This window comes from Dendropsophus ebraccatus, chromosome 3 (genome assembly GCF_027789765.1).
Source record: "Dendropsophus ebraccatus isolate aDenEbr1 chromosome 3, aDenEbr1.pat, whole genome shotgun sequence".
Classification (NCBI taxonomy): Eukaryota; Metazoa; Chordata; class Amphibia; order Anura; family Hylidae; genus Dendropsophus; species Dendropsophus ebraccatus.
Window position 1 is genome coordinate 136,960,031 of NC_091456.1, and position 15,565 is coordinate 136,975,595.

The window sequence follows — 15,565 nt, forward strand, 5'->3', positions numbered from 1 at the left end:
CATGTGAAAATACCATGAGATTATATTAGGATTTCGTCTGTAATGTTCCTGTGCCTTGCACCAGCTTACTCTGCGCCAACATGACCTTTGGGGGTCACAGCAGTCCTGGAAGCTGGTGAGAACACTTCTCCCTCGATATAGCTCTTAGAAATAACATTGTCCCCTGTGTCCAGAGGCCTATTTCCTAAATATTTGACATTGTTTGATACATATTAGTTTCTTATGAACATTAAAATTCCTCAATTTAGCCTAAAGATAGAGAAAAACAGAAATGATAGAGACCATGCAATTGATCTCCTTCCAAAAAGCATCAGATTTGTACCGATGAGGCTATACATACAAACAGGCTCAGCCTTCCCTTGTTACTTCTGTTGGCGCCCTTTGCCGAGCATGTATACTGTGACACAGTGCACATATTACTGTACCATATACTGTGTTTCCCCAAAAATAAGACAGGGTCTTATATTATTGTTTTATCTGAAATAAGGGCTAGGGATTATTTTATTATACACAGTAGGTCCCTCCACTCTGTGTGGTAGTTATCCTCCATACTGTATGTCCCACTGTTGTTAGGCTCCTCTACTGCAAGTTCCCCTATAGTTAGGCCTCCATACTGTATGCTTCCCCTCCCTCTGTATACATCCCTCCCCTCTGCAGTAATGCCCCTATACTGTATCTCCCCCCCCCCCCATAATTATTCCCTCATACGGTATACATCCACCCTCTGCAGTCAGTCCCAATACTTTATACCTCCCCCCTTTTGTAGTTGGCCCTCATACCCCCTCATCCACCCATATTCATTGTTTCCTACCCGGCTTCTTCTTACCCCTCATTGCTCCCCTGCAACTTGTGTTGAGCAGGTGGGGCTGGGCATAAAAAGTCTGGCAGTGATTGGCTGATGCTAGTTTCTGGGACCTGGTCAGCTGACTATAACTAGGGCTTATATTTGTATTTCAAGCCTACTCCAAAAAGCCTGCAAAATGAAGCTAGGTCTTATTTTTGGAGAAAATAGAAAAGTGCTATTATAAGTATAGTATCTCTATGTAGGGGTCTGGGATAAGCATTAGATTAGGGGATTTGTTCACTCTTCTGTACTGGTTTAGTTGGACTAATCTGTAGTCTGTTTTGATGAATTGTGTGATGAAAGGGGAGGGGGGGATTCCAATGTCATAGATGGGGGGGGTCCTGTAAAAGGTGGAGCACAAGTCATATAAAGAAACTTGATTGGGTGGCGCTATTTCAAAATTTTATTGGATTTCTTTAGAGAAATGCTGTTGGATTGCACGTGGGCAGATAGCACGCTGTACATGAGGTGTCTCTGAATGATGCATTTAGTGGCAGTGCCAGTGGAAAAGGTCTGTGATTCTCGGAATATGTAAAGAAGTTGACGCTCAGGTTTCTAGTTAACATGCAGAAAACATAGTGCAGTGTATATACCATAAAGGTGTGTTGGCTTTCATGTGAATGCCTGTGGCCTTTAGATTGTTGAGGGATTGCCATATACTGTAAACCTTTTACACTTGTTTTATCATGTTGTAAAGGATTGAACATAAGAGTGTCATGTATACCATACAGATTCCTGTACGAGTAAAGGACCATTAAACAAGATTTTTACTGTGTATGAAATGTAGTTGCCAGTGTATAACAATGTGATGATGTGCTTTATACTATACTTTGTTTGTTTAACAAATCCTAGAAATAAAGGGTTGATCGTTAAGACACAAAGCTATATGCCATAATGTTGCTTGAAATTCCTGAGCTAATCCTTACAAATTAGAGAGGCTGAGTCTGGGCCCCATAGAGACTCAAGGTCTCCCATTCACCATCTACACCACGAAATAATGCCATGTACAGTGGCCCATGGACCTTGTAATCTTTGGGGTCTAAAACCATATAATGTACATGAAGGGTTACTTGAATATAGGCATGTGTAATTTCAGGGTTAATGGTAAAGAAACTATGATTGACTATGGAGCAGTAGGAGAAAGATGATGGATTAGGCTGGTCACTTTTTCGCTGCGCTCCAGAAAGCTGGGAAATAAAATAATATTATACAAAAATATCCTATTCCACGGAGCGACGGCAGCAGATCGCTGCTATATGAGTCGTTTGTCTTTCACCTTTAGTTTGCCTAGATCCAATGATATGGAGGGAATAATATAGGGATCAATGATAAATGATAAATGGCACCCATTTATTTACAGAGTCCTGCACAGGTTTTTGCCACAAGTAGCAATGAGAGTAGGACCAACCGCGGCCGAGCCCCCCCTATCCAAGCACGTGGTCTGCAAGTAGATCTTTAAAATTTATTTCCTGTATAACAAAATAAAAAAAATAAATCTGTCCTTTCTCTGTAGAGCATCTTACATCAGCCCTGTTTGCTTACATAAGCATAGACATCATGATTGAAGACCCTTTATACTCTGTATTTTGTAATAAGAACAATGAGCGTGTCCAGGACATTGGTTACAGTCCAGTGTTTCAGGCTGAGCAGCTAAAAGACAATTAATTGCTGAATAACTCCGAGGTCTTCAGTCTTTGGCGTCTTGTTCTGCTGCGGAAGGTTTTTTGTCAGTTGACATAATACATTCAACTACGTAATAATGAATATCATGTAAGACCGGGACAATGAAGAAGTGTACAGAGCGTCGTCAGTTTCATAACATGTACGCACTGCATTGCTTCTTTGCTGTCATCAGGATTAGGTTTTGGAACGATTGAAAAATAACATTTCACTTGATTGTTTAGCCATTGATCCTCAACTGTATCAACTGTATTCATCTGACGTGATATATACTTGATTAAGGTTACACACATCCTGTAAGTGTAAAACTTTCACTAAAGTTTAGAGTTAATGGAAATATTGTCAGCTCATGAATATTCAATGGAAGTCCACCCCATCCACCCTTATTGGAATACATAATTCACTAGCTTCCTAAATGTACTAACAATGTACTGAAGTTGTTTAAATCCTTTAATACTACAGCCCCAACCATTTACAGTACTTAAATATACTTTTGGCTAAAGGAGCAACTTTATTCATTCACTACAGTGATCTGCAGCCATAGCTAAGAGTTCCCCACCTTTTTTTTATTTATCAGTTAGCATAGACAAATGACTGCCACACTGGGTGATAGAAAGTGCAGTATAGGCAAGCTTCAACTGTAAGTGAAGGAGATAGGTATCTTAAGTGACAGGTAATCTGCGCCTCTGTACCCACAATCTGCCCCCCTCCCCCAAACCACTTGTACTGTTGAATAGCTGCTTTTAATCCAAGATCTGTCCTGGGGTCTGTTTGGCAGGTAAGGCAGTTATTGCCCTTAAAAAACAACATAAACTTTCAGCCCTGTGTCAAATTGGCGTGGCCTAGAGTGTCTGTACCCTAGTCCTGCAACGCCTCTCCGTCCCTCCTCCCTGCCCTCCTCATTATTAGGAATGTCCCTGGGCAGGATTTCTCCTAATCATCACTTGTCTAAACACACATGTGCCTTAACGATCCAACACATGTGCAGTTTTCAGACAATTGATGATTAGGGGAAATCTGGCCTGGGGGCGTTACTAATGATGAAGAGGGCAGGGAGGAGGGGTGGAGGGGCATTGCAAGCCTAGGGCACAGATACTCTAGGCCACACCAATTTGACACAGGGTTGTAAGGGTCCATTTACACAGAAAGATTATCTGACCGATTATCTGCCAAAGATTTGAAGCCAAAGCGAGGAATGAATTTGAAAAAAGGAGAAATCTCAGGCTTTCCTTTATGACCTAATCTCGGTTTGTAGTCTGTTCCTGGTTTTGGCTTCAAATCTTTGGCAGATAATCTTTCTGTGTAAATGGACCCTTAGTTTAAAAGTTGTTTCTTAGGACAATAATTGCATCACCTGCCGAACGGGCCGCAGGACAGATCTTGGATTAAAAGCAGCTATACAACGGTACGAGCGGTTGGGGGGGGGGGGCAGATTGTGGGTTCAGAGTCTCTTTAACCTTTTTATTTCTCTTGGTATTACTTAGCGTGATCTTGTCTCAGTGCTAGGGGTCCTATTAGGCTACGTTCACATGTAGCAAACCTAGCGGAATTCCACGGCGGAATTGTCCGCCACGGAATGCCTTTAGCCTTCCTCTCATAATGGGAGTCTATGGGAGGCTCGTGCTGCTGCTTTCCCCGCGCTGAATAATGAAAATGTTCATTCTTCAGCGCGGAGAGATGCTGTGAGAACAGCAGTGCGCTAGAGGTGAGCGAACCTGGTTCGATTCGAGTCCATCCGAACCGGAACGATCGGCATTTGATTAGCGGGGGCTGCTGAACTTGGATAAAGCTCTAACGTTGTCTGGAAAATATGGATACAGCCAATGACGATATCCATGATTTCCACATAGCCTTAGGGCTTCATCCAACTTCAGCAGCCACCGCTAATCAAATGCCAAAAGTTCGGGTTCGGATGGACTCAAGCATGCTCGAGATTCGCTCATCTCTACAGCGCGCACCTCCCATAGACTCCCATTATGACTCTCATTCCGCTAGTTTTGCTACGTGTGAACGTAGCCTTACACAAAACGATAATCGACTGAATCAGGCCAATTCAGCCGATTATCACCCTGTGTAATAGACACAATGATCAGCTAATGAAACAATCGGCTGATCATTTCTTTGAGTCTAGACCTAAAATCATCACTACGTGTAAAAGTGATGCATGGCCGACGGCTGGTGACTGTCCTCCTTTCATTCCCCTTGTAACTCCCCAGCTGGGTCCTGGTAGAAGAAGCGATTTTTAACGTTTAACGATAAACAATCGCAAATGAGAGCTACCTGAAATCGTTGACCATATCGCACCGTACGATAGTTGTTAGTTATAATCGTTACTACAATTGTTACTTCAATCGTTTACGCCATCTGATTCCAGCAAATAAACGAACAATGTGGAATTGCACTGAACGATTAGTGAACGATTAGCAAATAAATGTGAAATTACAGTGAACAAATGTGGAATTACAGCGAACAATTAGTGAACAATAAATGATGATTTTAGGTTCAGCTCAAAAGATGTGATCAATGACACACAAACGATTTTTTGATCGTTTTATATAAAGATTTTTCACACAGTAATCATCCCATGTAATAGGGTCCTTATTCTTTATGTATCTCACAGGATGTCCTCCTGTTATTCCTTATGGGTTTCCCTAGATGTCTTCATATGAATTTCCTTGTAACTCCCTGGAAGTCCTCCATTCATCCCCCTTGTATCTCCCCTGATGTCCTTCTCTCACTCCCTTTGTATCTCCCCAGCTGTACTCCTCTCATTCTCCCCAGCTGTTCTGTTCTCATTACTTTTGTATCTCCCTGGATGTCCTCCTCTAATTCCCCTTGTATCTCCCTGGATGTCCTCCTCTCATTCCCCTTGTATCTCCCTGGATGTCCTCCTCTCATTCCCCTTTTATCTCCCTAGTAGTCCTCCTTTTATTTCTGTTGTATCTCCCTGGATGTCCTCCTCTCATTCCCCTTGTATCTCCCCAGTTGTCCTCCTCTCATTCCCCTTGTATCTCCCTGGATGTCCTCCTCACATTCCCCTTGTATCTCCCTGGATGTCCTCCTCTAATTCCCCTTGTATCTCCCTGGATGTTCTCCTCTCATTCCCCTTGTATCTCCCTAGATGTCCTCCTCTCATTCCCCTTGTATCTCCCTGGATGTCCTCCCCACATTCCCCTTGTATCTCTTTGGATGTCCTCCTCTCATTCCCCTTGTATCTCACCAGTTGTCCTCCTCTAATTCCCCTTGTATCTCCCTGGATGTCCTCCTCTCATTCCCCTTGTATCTCCCTGGATGTTCTCCTCTCATTCCCCTTGTATCTCCCTGGATGTTCTCCTCTCATTCCCCTTGTATCTCCCTAGATGTCCTCCTCACATTCCCCTTGTATCTCCCTGGATGTCCTCCTCTCATTCCCCTTGTATCTCACCAGTTGTCCTCCTCTTATTCCCCTTGTATCTCCCCAGTTGTCCTCCTCTCATTCCCTTATATCTCTCTGGATGTCCTCCTCTCATTCCGCTTGTATCTCCCTGGATGTCCTCCTCACATGGAGTCACATGGTACTCCTGGCCAAAGCTCGACGGCCATTGGAGGAACCATGGTTACAGGGCTTGGTCACGTGATCCTCAGCCTTTGCATACCACTGCACAGAGTTAAACACATGTACAATAAACATGAACCTGAGAGTAATAGGGACTACATAGTCACAGTTGCAGTGCAAATAGTTTCCAGAACAGGCATGGCTGTAGCAGCAAAAATAAACTGACAGTGAGAAACAGACAGCGTGTTCTGGGACACTGCACCAACATTCATGCAGGTTCACAGCAACATAGCCTTGGCCAAATGAAAATAGATATGTTTTTGTTACCGATGCACAAAAGGGTCATTTATTAAGTACCGTACAGTGCCCATAAAAGTCAGGCAGACACATACAGGATCTATCGACTAATAGCTAAAGAATCATGTCCTTTCTTTAATGCAGATTTCTATTGATCCTTGTGCGTAATGGAAAACATAGGACGTGCTGGTATAGTGCATCTGAAGCTTGCAGGGATAAGACTTTACTCTAGCTTAATCTGTAGTTTGCCCGAGCGTGCCTGAACTAGAAATGTCATATTAGGGTGGTAATACCAGTTTTAGATGAATACATACTTTTAATGTTATCTAATATTCAGAAACCGAGAATTAGGTTAAACATTGCTGAGCCTGGGGCCTTATTTACACCACAGTAGTGAAATTATATTGAATTTGCATAAAAGAATGTCTTCATCCTCATACATCCACAATGCCAATCTGCCCACATAGTGAATGATGGTTAATTTCTATAGGATACATTTCTATATTCATATACCAGTATGTGTGTGTGTTGCAGCTACAGCTTCTCTTTTCGACACACAGCTCTATATACAATGCGTTCACATACAGTTAAAATTCTGGCAAACTACAGTGACCACCAGAGGGAGCTTAAGAGCTTACTGCATACTGTTCTTTCATTGAGTTCAATTACAGCTAGTTCAATTTCTGCTAGTTTGCTAGAAGTTTTATGTGAAAAGTATTGTTGTAGGTGGTGGCGATCCTTTATTTGTGAATTTGTTATCTATGTATTCAGTATAAAAGGGAATCTATTAGCAGGATAGTAAAACTAAAGTTTTATTTATGTGTAAATTCGGAAATTTACTGCATTGGGGGCTTCCTCCACCTCCCACGGCAGGTTAGGATCGTCTAACCTGTTGATAGATTCCCTTTACTAACAGCAGTAGTAGTTGCAGTATATTACATAATAATATTACTAATAGCAGTCAGAATCATTATGATGATCATTGTTCATGTTTGTTTGTTTCTTTGCAGCTTTGATGTGGACAATGGCACCTCATCGGGACGGAGTCCCCTGGATCCCATGACAAGCCCAGGATCAGGGCTGATTTTACAGGCCAACTTTGTCCACAGTCAACGAAGGGAATCATTTTTGTATAGGTCAGACAGCGACTATGACCTCTCTCCAAAGTCCATGTCTAGAAACTCCTCCATCGCTAGTGACATGTGAGTAGCTACCAGTATTCTTTCTTTACTTACCTTTTTATTATGATGCAGTTAAAGAAAACCTGTCACTTTAAAATCCTGACTTTGTTCTAGCAAAATGTCACTGCCATGTGCCATTTTTCCCACATGTGTCGCCCTCTAAAGACTAGAGATGAGCGAACCTGCCGAGGTTCGGGTTCGTATAAACCTGAACTCTCGGCGTCTGATTCTCGCTGTCTGCCCGCTCCGTGGAGAGGGTGGAAACAGCCAGAGGACCGTCTGGAAAACTAGGATACAGCCATAGCCATAGGCTGTATCCCAGTTTTCCAGGCTGTGGACTGTGTGGACTAGGAAAAGGTATATCAAATATATTCCATCAAGTCATCAGCAGCTACAGTAGAATGAGCTGATGCTTTAGCATTGTCATCCAAGGCCGGTATAAAATTAACATTGGCAGATAAGAATTCAGCTATGTTAGTTGCAAACAAAGTCCTATGCAGGCGAGAGTTCAGTATATAACCAGTCCTATCTAGACTGCCATCCTACCAACAACTTCACGGGAGGCTTAACACTTTACATTTGGTGTGCTACATCTTTTGCAAACCAAGTTAGGCTATTAGGCTTGATATTGCTTGCTATTAGCGTAGAATAGCAAAGAATAATAAGTTAGTTCAGTTTCTTTTCTGCCATTTGGGTTTAGCACTCCAATTATTTGGTAGTGCCTTGTCTGCTATATGGTTCTGCTATTAGTGTAGGGCACCACAGATTAATGCACAGGGGCAGTAAGCTAGGAATGCTTTATGCATCCCTAGCTTACTAATAATATATTGCGCTGCACTCAAGGAGTCCAAGCTCCCAGAAATACAGTAGTAAGCCAGCACTAGTTCGGCCAGGACTGGCTTACCTACAACTGCCCAATACCATGGTGTTTCCATTTTAACATCTTTAACACTGTTTACAGCTGTATGGATTTCTACTTTAAAATCTTGAGCTTAAAAGGGAAAGTTTATATGTTATATTAAGACTGTATACAGAGTGGGTTTTCATGCAGTCTGCATAAAGCATACAAATTACATGCACAATATGACCATATTAGTTGCACTCTGCCCTGTATTTTCTTGGTCCACATATTCTGCTTCTCTGTGTCTGCTTATCATAGTAATGTAAACTGTTATATTTAGCCCAGTGTTTACCCTATTCGTCTCATTGGAAAATGTTATGCTTTGACATGGGACAATGCAAAAGTATAATTGGTTTTCCAAAAGTTTACAAGTACAAAGAAAATTTTCAGTTCTCAGAATTCCAGAAAAAGCCAAATCTGTTATTGTCAAGACCCAGAAATGATCTGTAAAATGTTATCCATAAATATCCTACTCTGGATTATTGTGATAGATATATGAGTCTGTATTCACTCCACTGGCAAAAATCCTTGGATTCTTTGAAAATGACACACTGGATTTTCCATAGGTGAATCTAACACTTGTGGACATAGCCTAATTGATGGTTAATACATAGACTGTAGCTAAATTGGGTCAGTGAAGGTAAGTGGAGTGAGAGATAGTTACTGTATATCTATTCCACAGTCACAAATAGAGACCCAATAATTTTTAAAATACTGATGTGCCTCAGAGCGAAGCATAGCCCTGTTATATATAGGTTTATATGACTTGGAGTAGGATTTCTAGGTAAAAGTTGATCTGGACTCCTGTGGGCCAGTCCAACCTTACTCATAAAATATGCAGAGTCTACAATATAATTTATTTAAGGGCATTTTCATGGAAAGAGCAGCTGACTGGAAGAACAATATTCTCTATCTTTATCTACAATGCAGGGACGTGTGCACTAAATGATAAGTGTGCTGGAATGCAAGTCAGCTTCTATAAATACATTCAGGGTGCACATACATATATGGGGAAGTCCTGGCTCGCGCCCTCATCCTTTTATAGATGGAATGTGGTGGATATACCTAAGTGTGTCTGTAATTCTCAGAAATAATCTTTTAGGCAGATTGGAACTATCAAGAAAAAAAAACATTTCAGTAAATGTGTTCCTATAATTAAAGAGACATTAGTGACAATTAGTGAGAGCAACATTGAGTTATTGTAGATTACCCGACCACCTCTGCTTGAGATCATCCCCCGTCTTTGGATCCATTCAATTTTATCAGTATCTTTTTTCAGGTGGGGGTTCTTTTTTTGATAAAACAACTAAACACAGTTTTCCAGATGTGGTCTCATTAGATCTATGAGGCCTCTAAGTGGACAACCTCCATAAGAGACCATAGTGGCTGCTTGATTAAAAAAAAAACCAAGTGAAGAACCAGGTAACAGATATAATTACACAGTTCAGCAAGTTTAATGGATCCGTGTTGTATCTAGGTCCAACAGTGTTACCATGGTTCACTATGGTTACAACCTTTATCTCAAATTGAATATTTAGACGCCACCGTTTCCTGTGCTACATGACCTGTTTCTGGGCAGAAACAGCTACTTCAAGGTGAATGCCAACAAAGCACAGGCAGGACTAAACTAGTACACCACACCATGAAAGCAGAAGCTTAGGCTATAAGGCTTTGTTCACACATTGCATTTTGGCCGGTATTTATTGAGCCTAAATCGGGACTGGGCCAAAAACCTAGTGTTAGCTAAATATACTCATTAAAATACTGACCGATTGCTATGTGTGAATGTAGTCTAAGGGTAGCTTTACACACACCGTATCGCAGTGGATTTTCTGCAGCAGATTTGAACTAAATAACTGAACACAGCATGAAATCTGCGGATCTGCTGCAGATCCGGTGTGTGTGAATGAACCCAAAAAGTTCATGCCTTCATATTTAGGCTATGTTCACATATCGATCTCATGTCTGTATTTTGAACCATAAAATGATAATTCCTTACAGCCCAAAATATTGGCAAAACAAGGGTTATCATTTTCCCAAAAAGTTTTACTGAACTGAATAATCAAAAGACTTTTTTATCCAACCTAAAGTGGATATAGGTTTCTAGCTGTAATTTATATGATCGTAAAATAAATCAACATGCCAATTTGGGGCCATTTACAGCTTAAAATGTCATGTTTTGGATGATAAACATCTTAAAATACATCTCAATTTTTACATTTCTACATTTTTTTTAAATCTTATAATATTTGTTCAAAAGACAAATGTCTGCCACAGACACATTAGTACATCTGCAGCAGACTTCTGTGAAATGACTGGTGCACAGGTCTTTTCCCCATTTTTATTATGTGTTTTAGACATCTGTATAAAGAGGCATGGCCTAGGTAGGGACATAACAAAAAATGCATCAAAATTTGTCACAAATTCTGGTCTAATTAAGCAGATTAATAGTGTCATCACCATACATATCAACTTTACCAAAGACCACCTGTTACCTAGGAAATTGTATTTGTATTTAAATGTCTCCTGCCAGTATCTGCCCTGTCTGCCCATGAGGGATTGACTAACAAACAGAAGCTGTCCTAACAATGGCTTCCTGGACTCAGATGCCCCAGGACTTAGTGGTAGGGTAGAAGTGAGATACCAGATATCATGCAAGGGTCAAATAAAATACTGTATCAATGTCAGCAGAATAAGTAACTACTCACCAGGAATGCAGTACTTGCAGAGTATATACTTAATAAATTTGACTGTATTTTATAGGGGCTTTCAGAATAACTTAAACAACAAACATTTAGGCTATGTTCACACTATGGAAAACTACGGCCGTAGTTCTCGCCGCAGAACTACGGCCGTAGTTTTGCGGGGTGGAACATAACCTTACTTTCAATGGGATCCCAGCCGGAGCGTACACGCATCGTATACGCTCCGGCCGGGATCTATGCGGCATCGCAAATAACTGACAGAAAGACCTGTCAGTTCACACAGTGAAGTGAGCGGCTCCGGCCGCCCGCATCAGAGCTCCACGGCCGAAAGATCATCCGGCCGTACTTAAGTACCGGCCGAGATGATCTGGTCAGAGACCGGCCGTTCCGTGACCCGGCTGGGGTCACGCAACGCCCGGTCTCTTACGTAGTGTGAACATAGCCTTAAACAGAAGTGGGCCAGAAACTAAAAGTGAGGTTAAAAAGAAAGACAGACACGCAGTCACAGGATAGGCGATAATCAGCAGATCAATGGGGTCAGACTGTTGGGACCTACACTAATTCTGGGGGGTCAACTGTAATATTAATAGGGGCAGAATATGTGTGCAGCCAGTGCTCCATTAATTCTCTTCAGAGCTACTAAACATTCTCAAGAAGAATATACAAAGCAGCTGATGCCACATTTTAGGGGCAGCTTTCCCTTTAAGTCAGTGTGTGACTCTGATAAGAAGCCTAAGGGTCCATTTACACATAGAAGATTATCTGATAGATTCTGCCAAAGATTTGAAGCCAAAGCCAGAAACAAACTATAAATAGAGATCAGGTTGTAAAAATAAGCCTGAGATTTCTCCTCTTTTCAAATCCATTCCTGGCTTTGGCTTCAAATCTTGGGCAGATAATCTGTCAGATACTATTTCTGTGTAAATGGACCCTTAGTAAATGACATGGAATATAAACCAAGCCAGACAACTCTGTAGGTTACTCATCTGTACACAGCTGTTTCATGGTTATTGCCCTTCATCAGTACAGAGTACAGTGCTGGCTGGCTGCTGAAAGGAGAACTACCTCCAGGAGATCAATCCTTTACAATCCCAGTATATCAGTGCTATAATGTAGACGACTGGTTTTAGATGGGTGGATAATCCTGTGGGCTCCCTTGTACAGTGTTTCTTAAAGTAATCACCCTATGGTTATAGCCCAGCAGTGGCAGCTCTTGTAAACTACACCGACCACACACTTTTGTCATAGGAAACTCTGTAGATGTCAGAGTGAATTCCAGTGTGTAAGAAGTTCACTGTCAAGGGTCAAAGGAATAAGCACACATGCTGGGCATAGGAAGGAGTATCATTCATAAAATGTGTAGCGTCATATCTAAACTTAGGTAGAGGTCACATTGTCAAGTACAGGATCTTCTTGTACTGGATGAATGAGATGTGCCAGATCTGTGAGAGATCAGCTTCTCTTATGATTATTGTAATTTTTACTATTAGTGTTGCTGTCACACAAATCGCACAGCATAATTTTTCTCTATTAGGGCCAGTTCACACGGAGTAAAACTGGTGGAATTCTGTCTGTCATACTGGCTGTCTATGGGAGGGCTTGTGCCTCCTCTTTCCGCATGGAAGAATGGGCATGTCTATTCTTCCGAGCAGAGAGGCGCGGAGAGAGGAGGCGCACGAGCCCTCCCATAGACAGCCAGTATGACACGGAGTCTGGCGGGATTCCGAATGCCGCGCAGTTTTACTCCATGTGAACTGGCCCTTACTATGTTTACTTATGGACCAAGTTATCCAATACCAATATCACGTATACTGTATGTAAAGTATTTTCTTTTGTAACCCATCCAGTCCATAATAATTAACAATTAGGTTACTGTTGTAACAATGCCGACAGGTCAAGACACTGCAAAAACAGGCTTTACCTATAGCAGCCTAGTTTTGCAGTGGTTCCCATACTCAGATGCCCCCAGGGCTTAATTGTAGGGCCGAAGAGAGATACCAGTTAGCAATCATGCAAGGGACAAATAAAACATTGTTTTAATGTCTGCAGAATAAATATTTACTTAGAATAATAGTAATGTTCCAACAGCCGTTATTGCAATGACGGCCATTAGAACTTAGTAAACCACAGCCATTGTTTGTTAATGAAAAAAAAAAGGCCGTTATTTTAAGTATCAAATAACGGCTGTAGAAAATCGTTATGTTAATATGGCCAGAGGCTGTATACAGGGTACACATAACAGTGCTACCTGCACTACATTTAATAAACCTCTACAGCTGTCTAAGGAGGAACTGTGATTTTTTTTTTCTCCTAATGGTACACCTCCAGGCCGGTTATTAAACACTTGATGAAACCATCTTTTTTTAAAGGCCAGATTAACTCATTCACTGCCAAGGACATTTTTTATACATTCAGGGATGTATTTACAGCTCCTGCTGCCCTAGGCACTTGGATTTAAAGGGGAACTATTAGCAGGTTAAACTAATTTAACCTGCTGATAGCTCCCTAGTAGGCACGGGGCACTGAGGATGAAGGTATGTCTGTTACCTTCAGTTCCTGTGCTGTTTATTCTGAAATCCTCTGTCTGGGAAGCTTCAGGAACACTGGGGGTGTGTACCACCTCCTGAGCACCAATCTGCCCCCCCCCCATTATTAGAAGGGGCGAGCCGCTGGGGTCTCCAGAACTGGACACAGTATTCCAGATGTGTCTCGCCAGAGCTCTATACAGCAGGATCCCTCTCTCTATACAGCAGGATCCCTCCCTCTTCCTACTGGTTATACCTCTAGCTATACAGCAAAGCATATGATTTCCTTTCCCTACCACGTGGTTGCAGTGATGACTCATTTTTAAGGCTGTCAGAAATCATTACCCTTAGATCCTTCTATTCTTAAGTCTTTGGTAACACACAACTGCCGATATGATACTCGGATAAAGGATCACAAGTGCCTAATTGCAAATACAGGCCTGTATACATTATGACATCATGCACTTAACCCCTACAATCTTAGATTTTTTATGATACCAAACTCAATACTCTTTGTGCAATATTTAGAAGCAGCGCTCATTTATAATCGTGCAGGCTTTCCTACCTGTTCTCAGCCTGTTACTATCATCCTTAAACAAGCCTAGGAATGCCCTTTAAAATGACCAGTGTATAACCTCCAATGACCCTATGGGGAGGGGGCTGGTAGTTAGTGGGAGTGATATTGTTGAGAAAACCCCTTCAATCATTTGGGTGTTAAAATAGCGGTAAGAAATGTCTTAGAATATAAGTAATAGCACAATTGGACCAAAACTAAGTTACTATATGTATTATCTGTAATTCTATAATGTTCTAAATAGTTCTTTCTTTAATTTACAGACATGGAGATGACTTGATTGTAACACCATTTGCTCAGGTGAGTTGTATGATATGAAGCCATGTTATAAAGAGCTACATGGGTTTATGTTTCTTTCAGGCCATGTTCCCTTTGGGAACATACCGGGCAAAAGCAGGCTTAGGCTAAGTTCACACAGCGTATAATTTCATTAAACAACGACCGTAGATGCTTAATAAAATTACAGATCACATTAAAGTCTATGCAATCCCAGCAGGAGTGTTTACACTCTGTATACACTCCGGCCAGGATTCCTTTTTCCTCTCCATTTTTGGTACATTATTCTACTTTCGGTTTACTAATTGGCCTTTGGGTGTGTCTATAATTGAAAAGTCCTTTGAATTTAATAGTAAAAACTGTGAAAGGACTGTGAAAAAATAAAAAAATGTGCGTGAACAACTAAAAACTAACGTCCGTTGTTTGGAGTAGACGTCCAAAAATAATTGTCATAATCATTATTTTGACGTCTGCACAGACTAGGTCATTTTATATACTGTGTGCATTGCACGTCCATCATCTTCTATGGAAGATAGATTTGTGGCATAGGAGACAGTTTGGTGGAAGTCCACAGAATACAGACCCTCAATTCTGCAGAGGACTGGGTCTCCTGACTCCATTGTTTCAAAAGTAAACCCCCACAGCAAACCTTCCATGCTCTGGACAGTTCCTGAAACGGACAGCCACGGATAACTCACAGGGGTGTACAGCAGTGCTGGGGGATTATATATCACCCTGCTGCTGCTAAATAGGGAGGCCCACCTTATGCTCAGGGGCCACTTTGGGGTAGGGCCCACAGGGGAATTCCCCTGCTCCCATGTGGGCCAAACCGAGCCTGCTTATGTATATAGCGTCACAGCTTGATACATGATATTTCCATAGAGAGGGAGGTCACTAAAAGCATACTGAGATGCAGACTGTAATATCTATGTACAGAACCCATCAGCAATCATACTGAGAACTTATCTGGATTTCCCACTAATAAACGGTGACCGGAGCTTTACATAGCCACATATTATGTATGTAAGCAGACGGCAGGGGATCTAT

The 15,565-nt window shown here is 41.6% G+C and overlaps 1 protein-coding gene across 10 annotated transcripts in view; it reads left to right on the forward strand.

Annotated features, from left to right (window-relative positions):
• Positions 1-15,565, forward strand: part of PDE4D (phosphodiesterase 4D) — a 968,497-nt gene that overhangs the window by 785,583 nt on the left and 167,349 nt on the right. For 8 of the 10 annotated variants that reach the window (XM_069962734.1, XM_069962738.1, XM_069962735.1 and 5 more), the window contains 2 exons: positions 7,367-7,558; positions 14,506-14,542. In XM_069962734.1, the coding sequence (XP_069818835.1) occupies positions 7,367-7,558; positions 14,506-14,542 (229 nt within the window). Of the gene's footprint in view, positions 1-6,248; positions 6,336-7,366; positions 7,559-14,505; positions 14,543-15,565 lie in introns of those variants that run through there. The other 2 variants (XM_069962742.1, XM_069962743.1) reach the window with 2 other exon arrangements.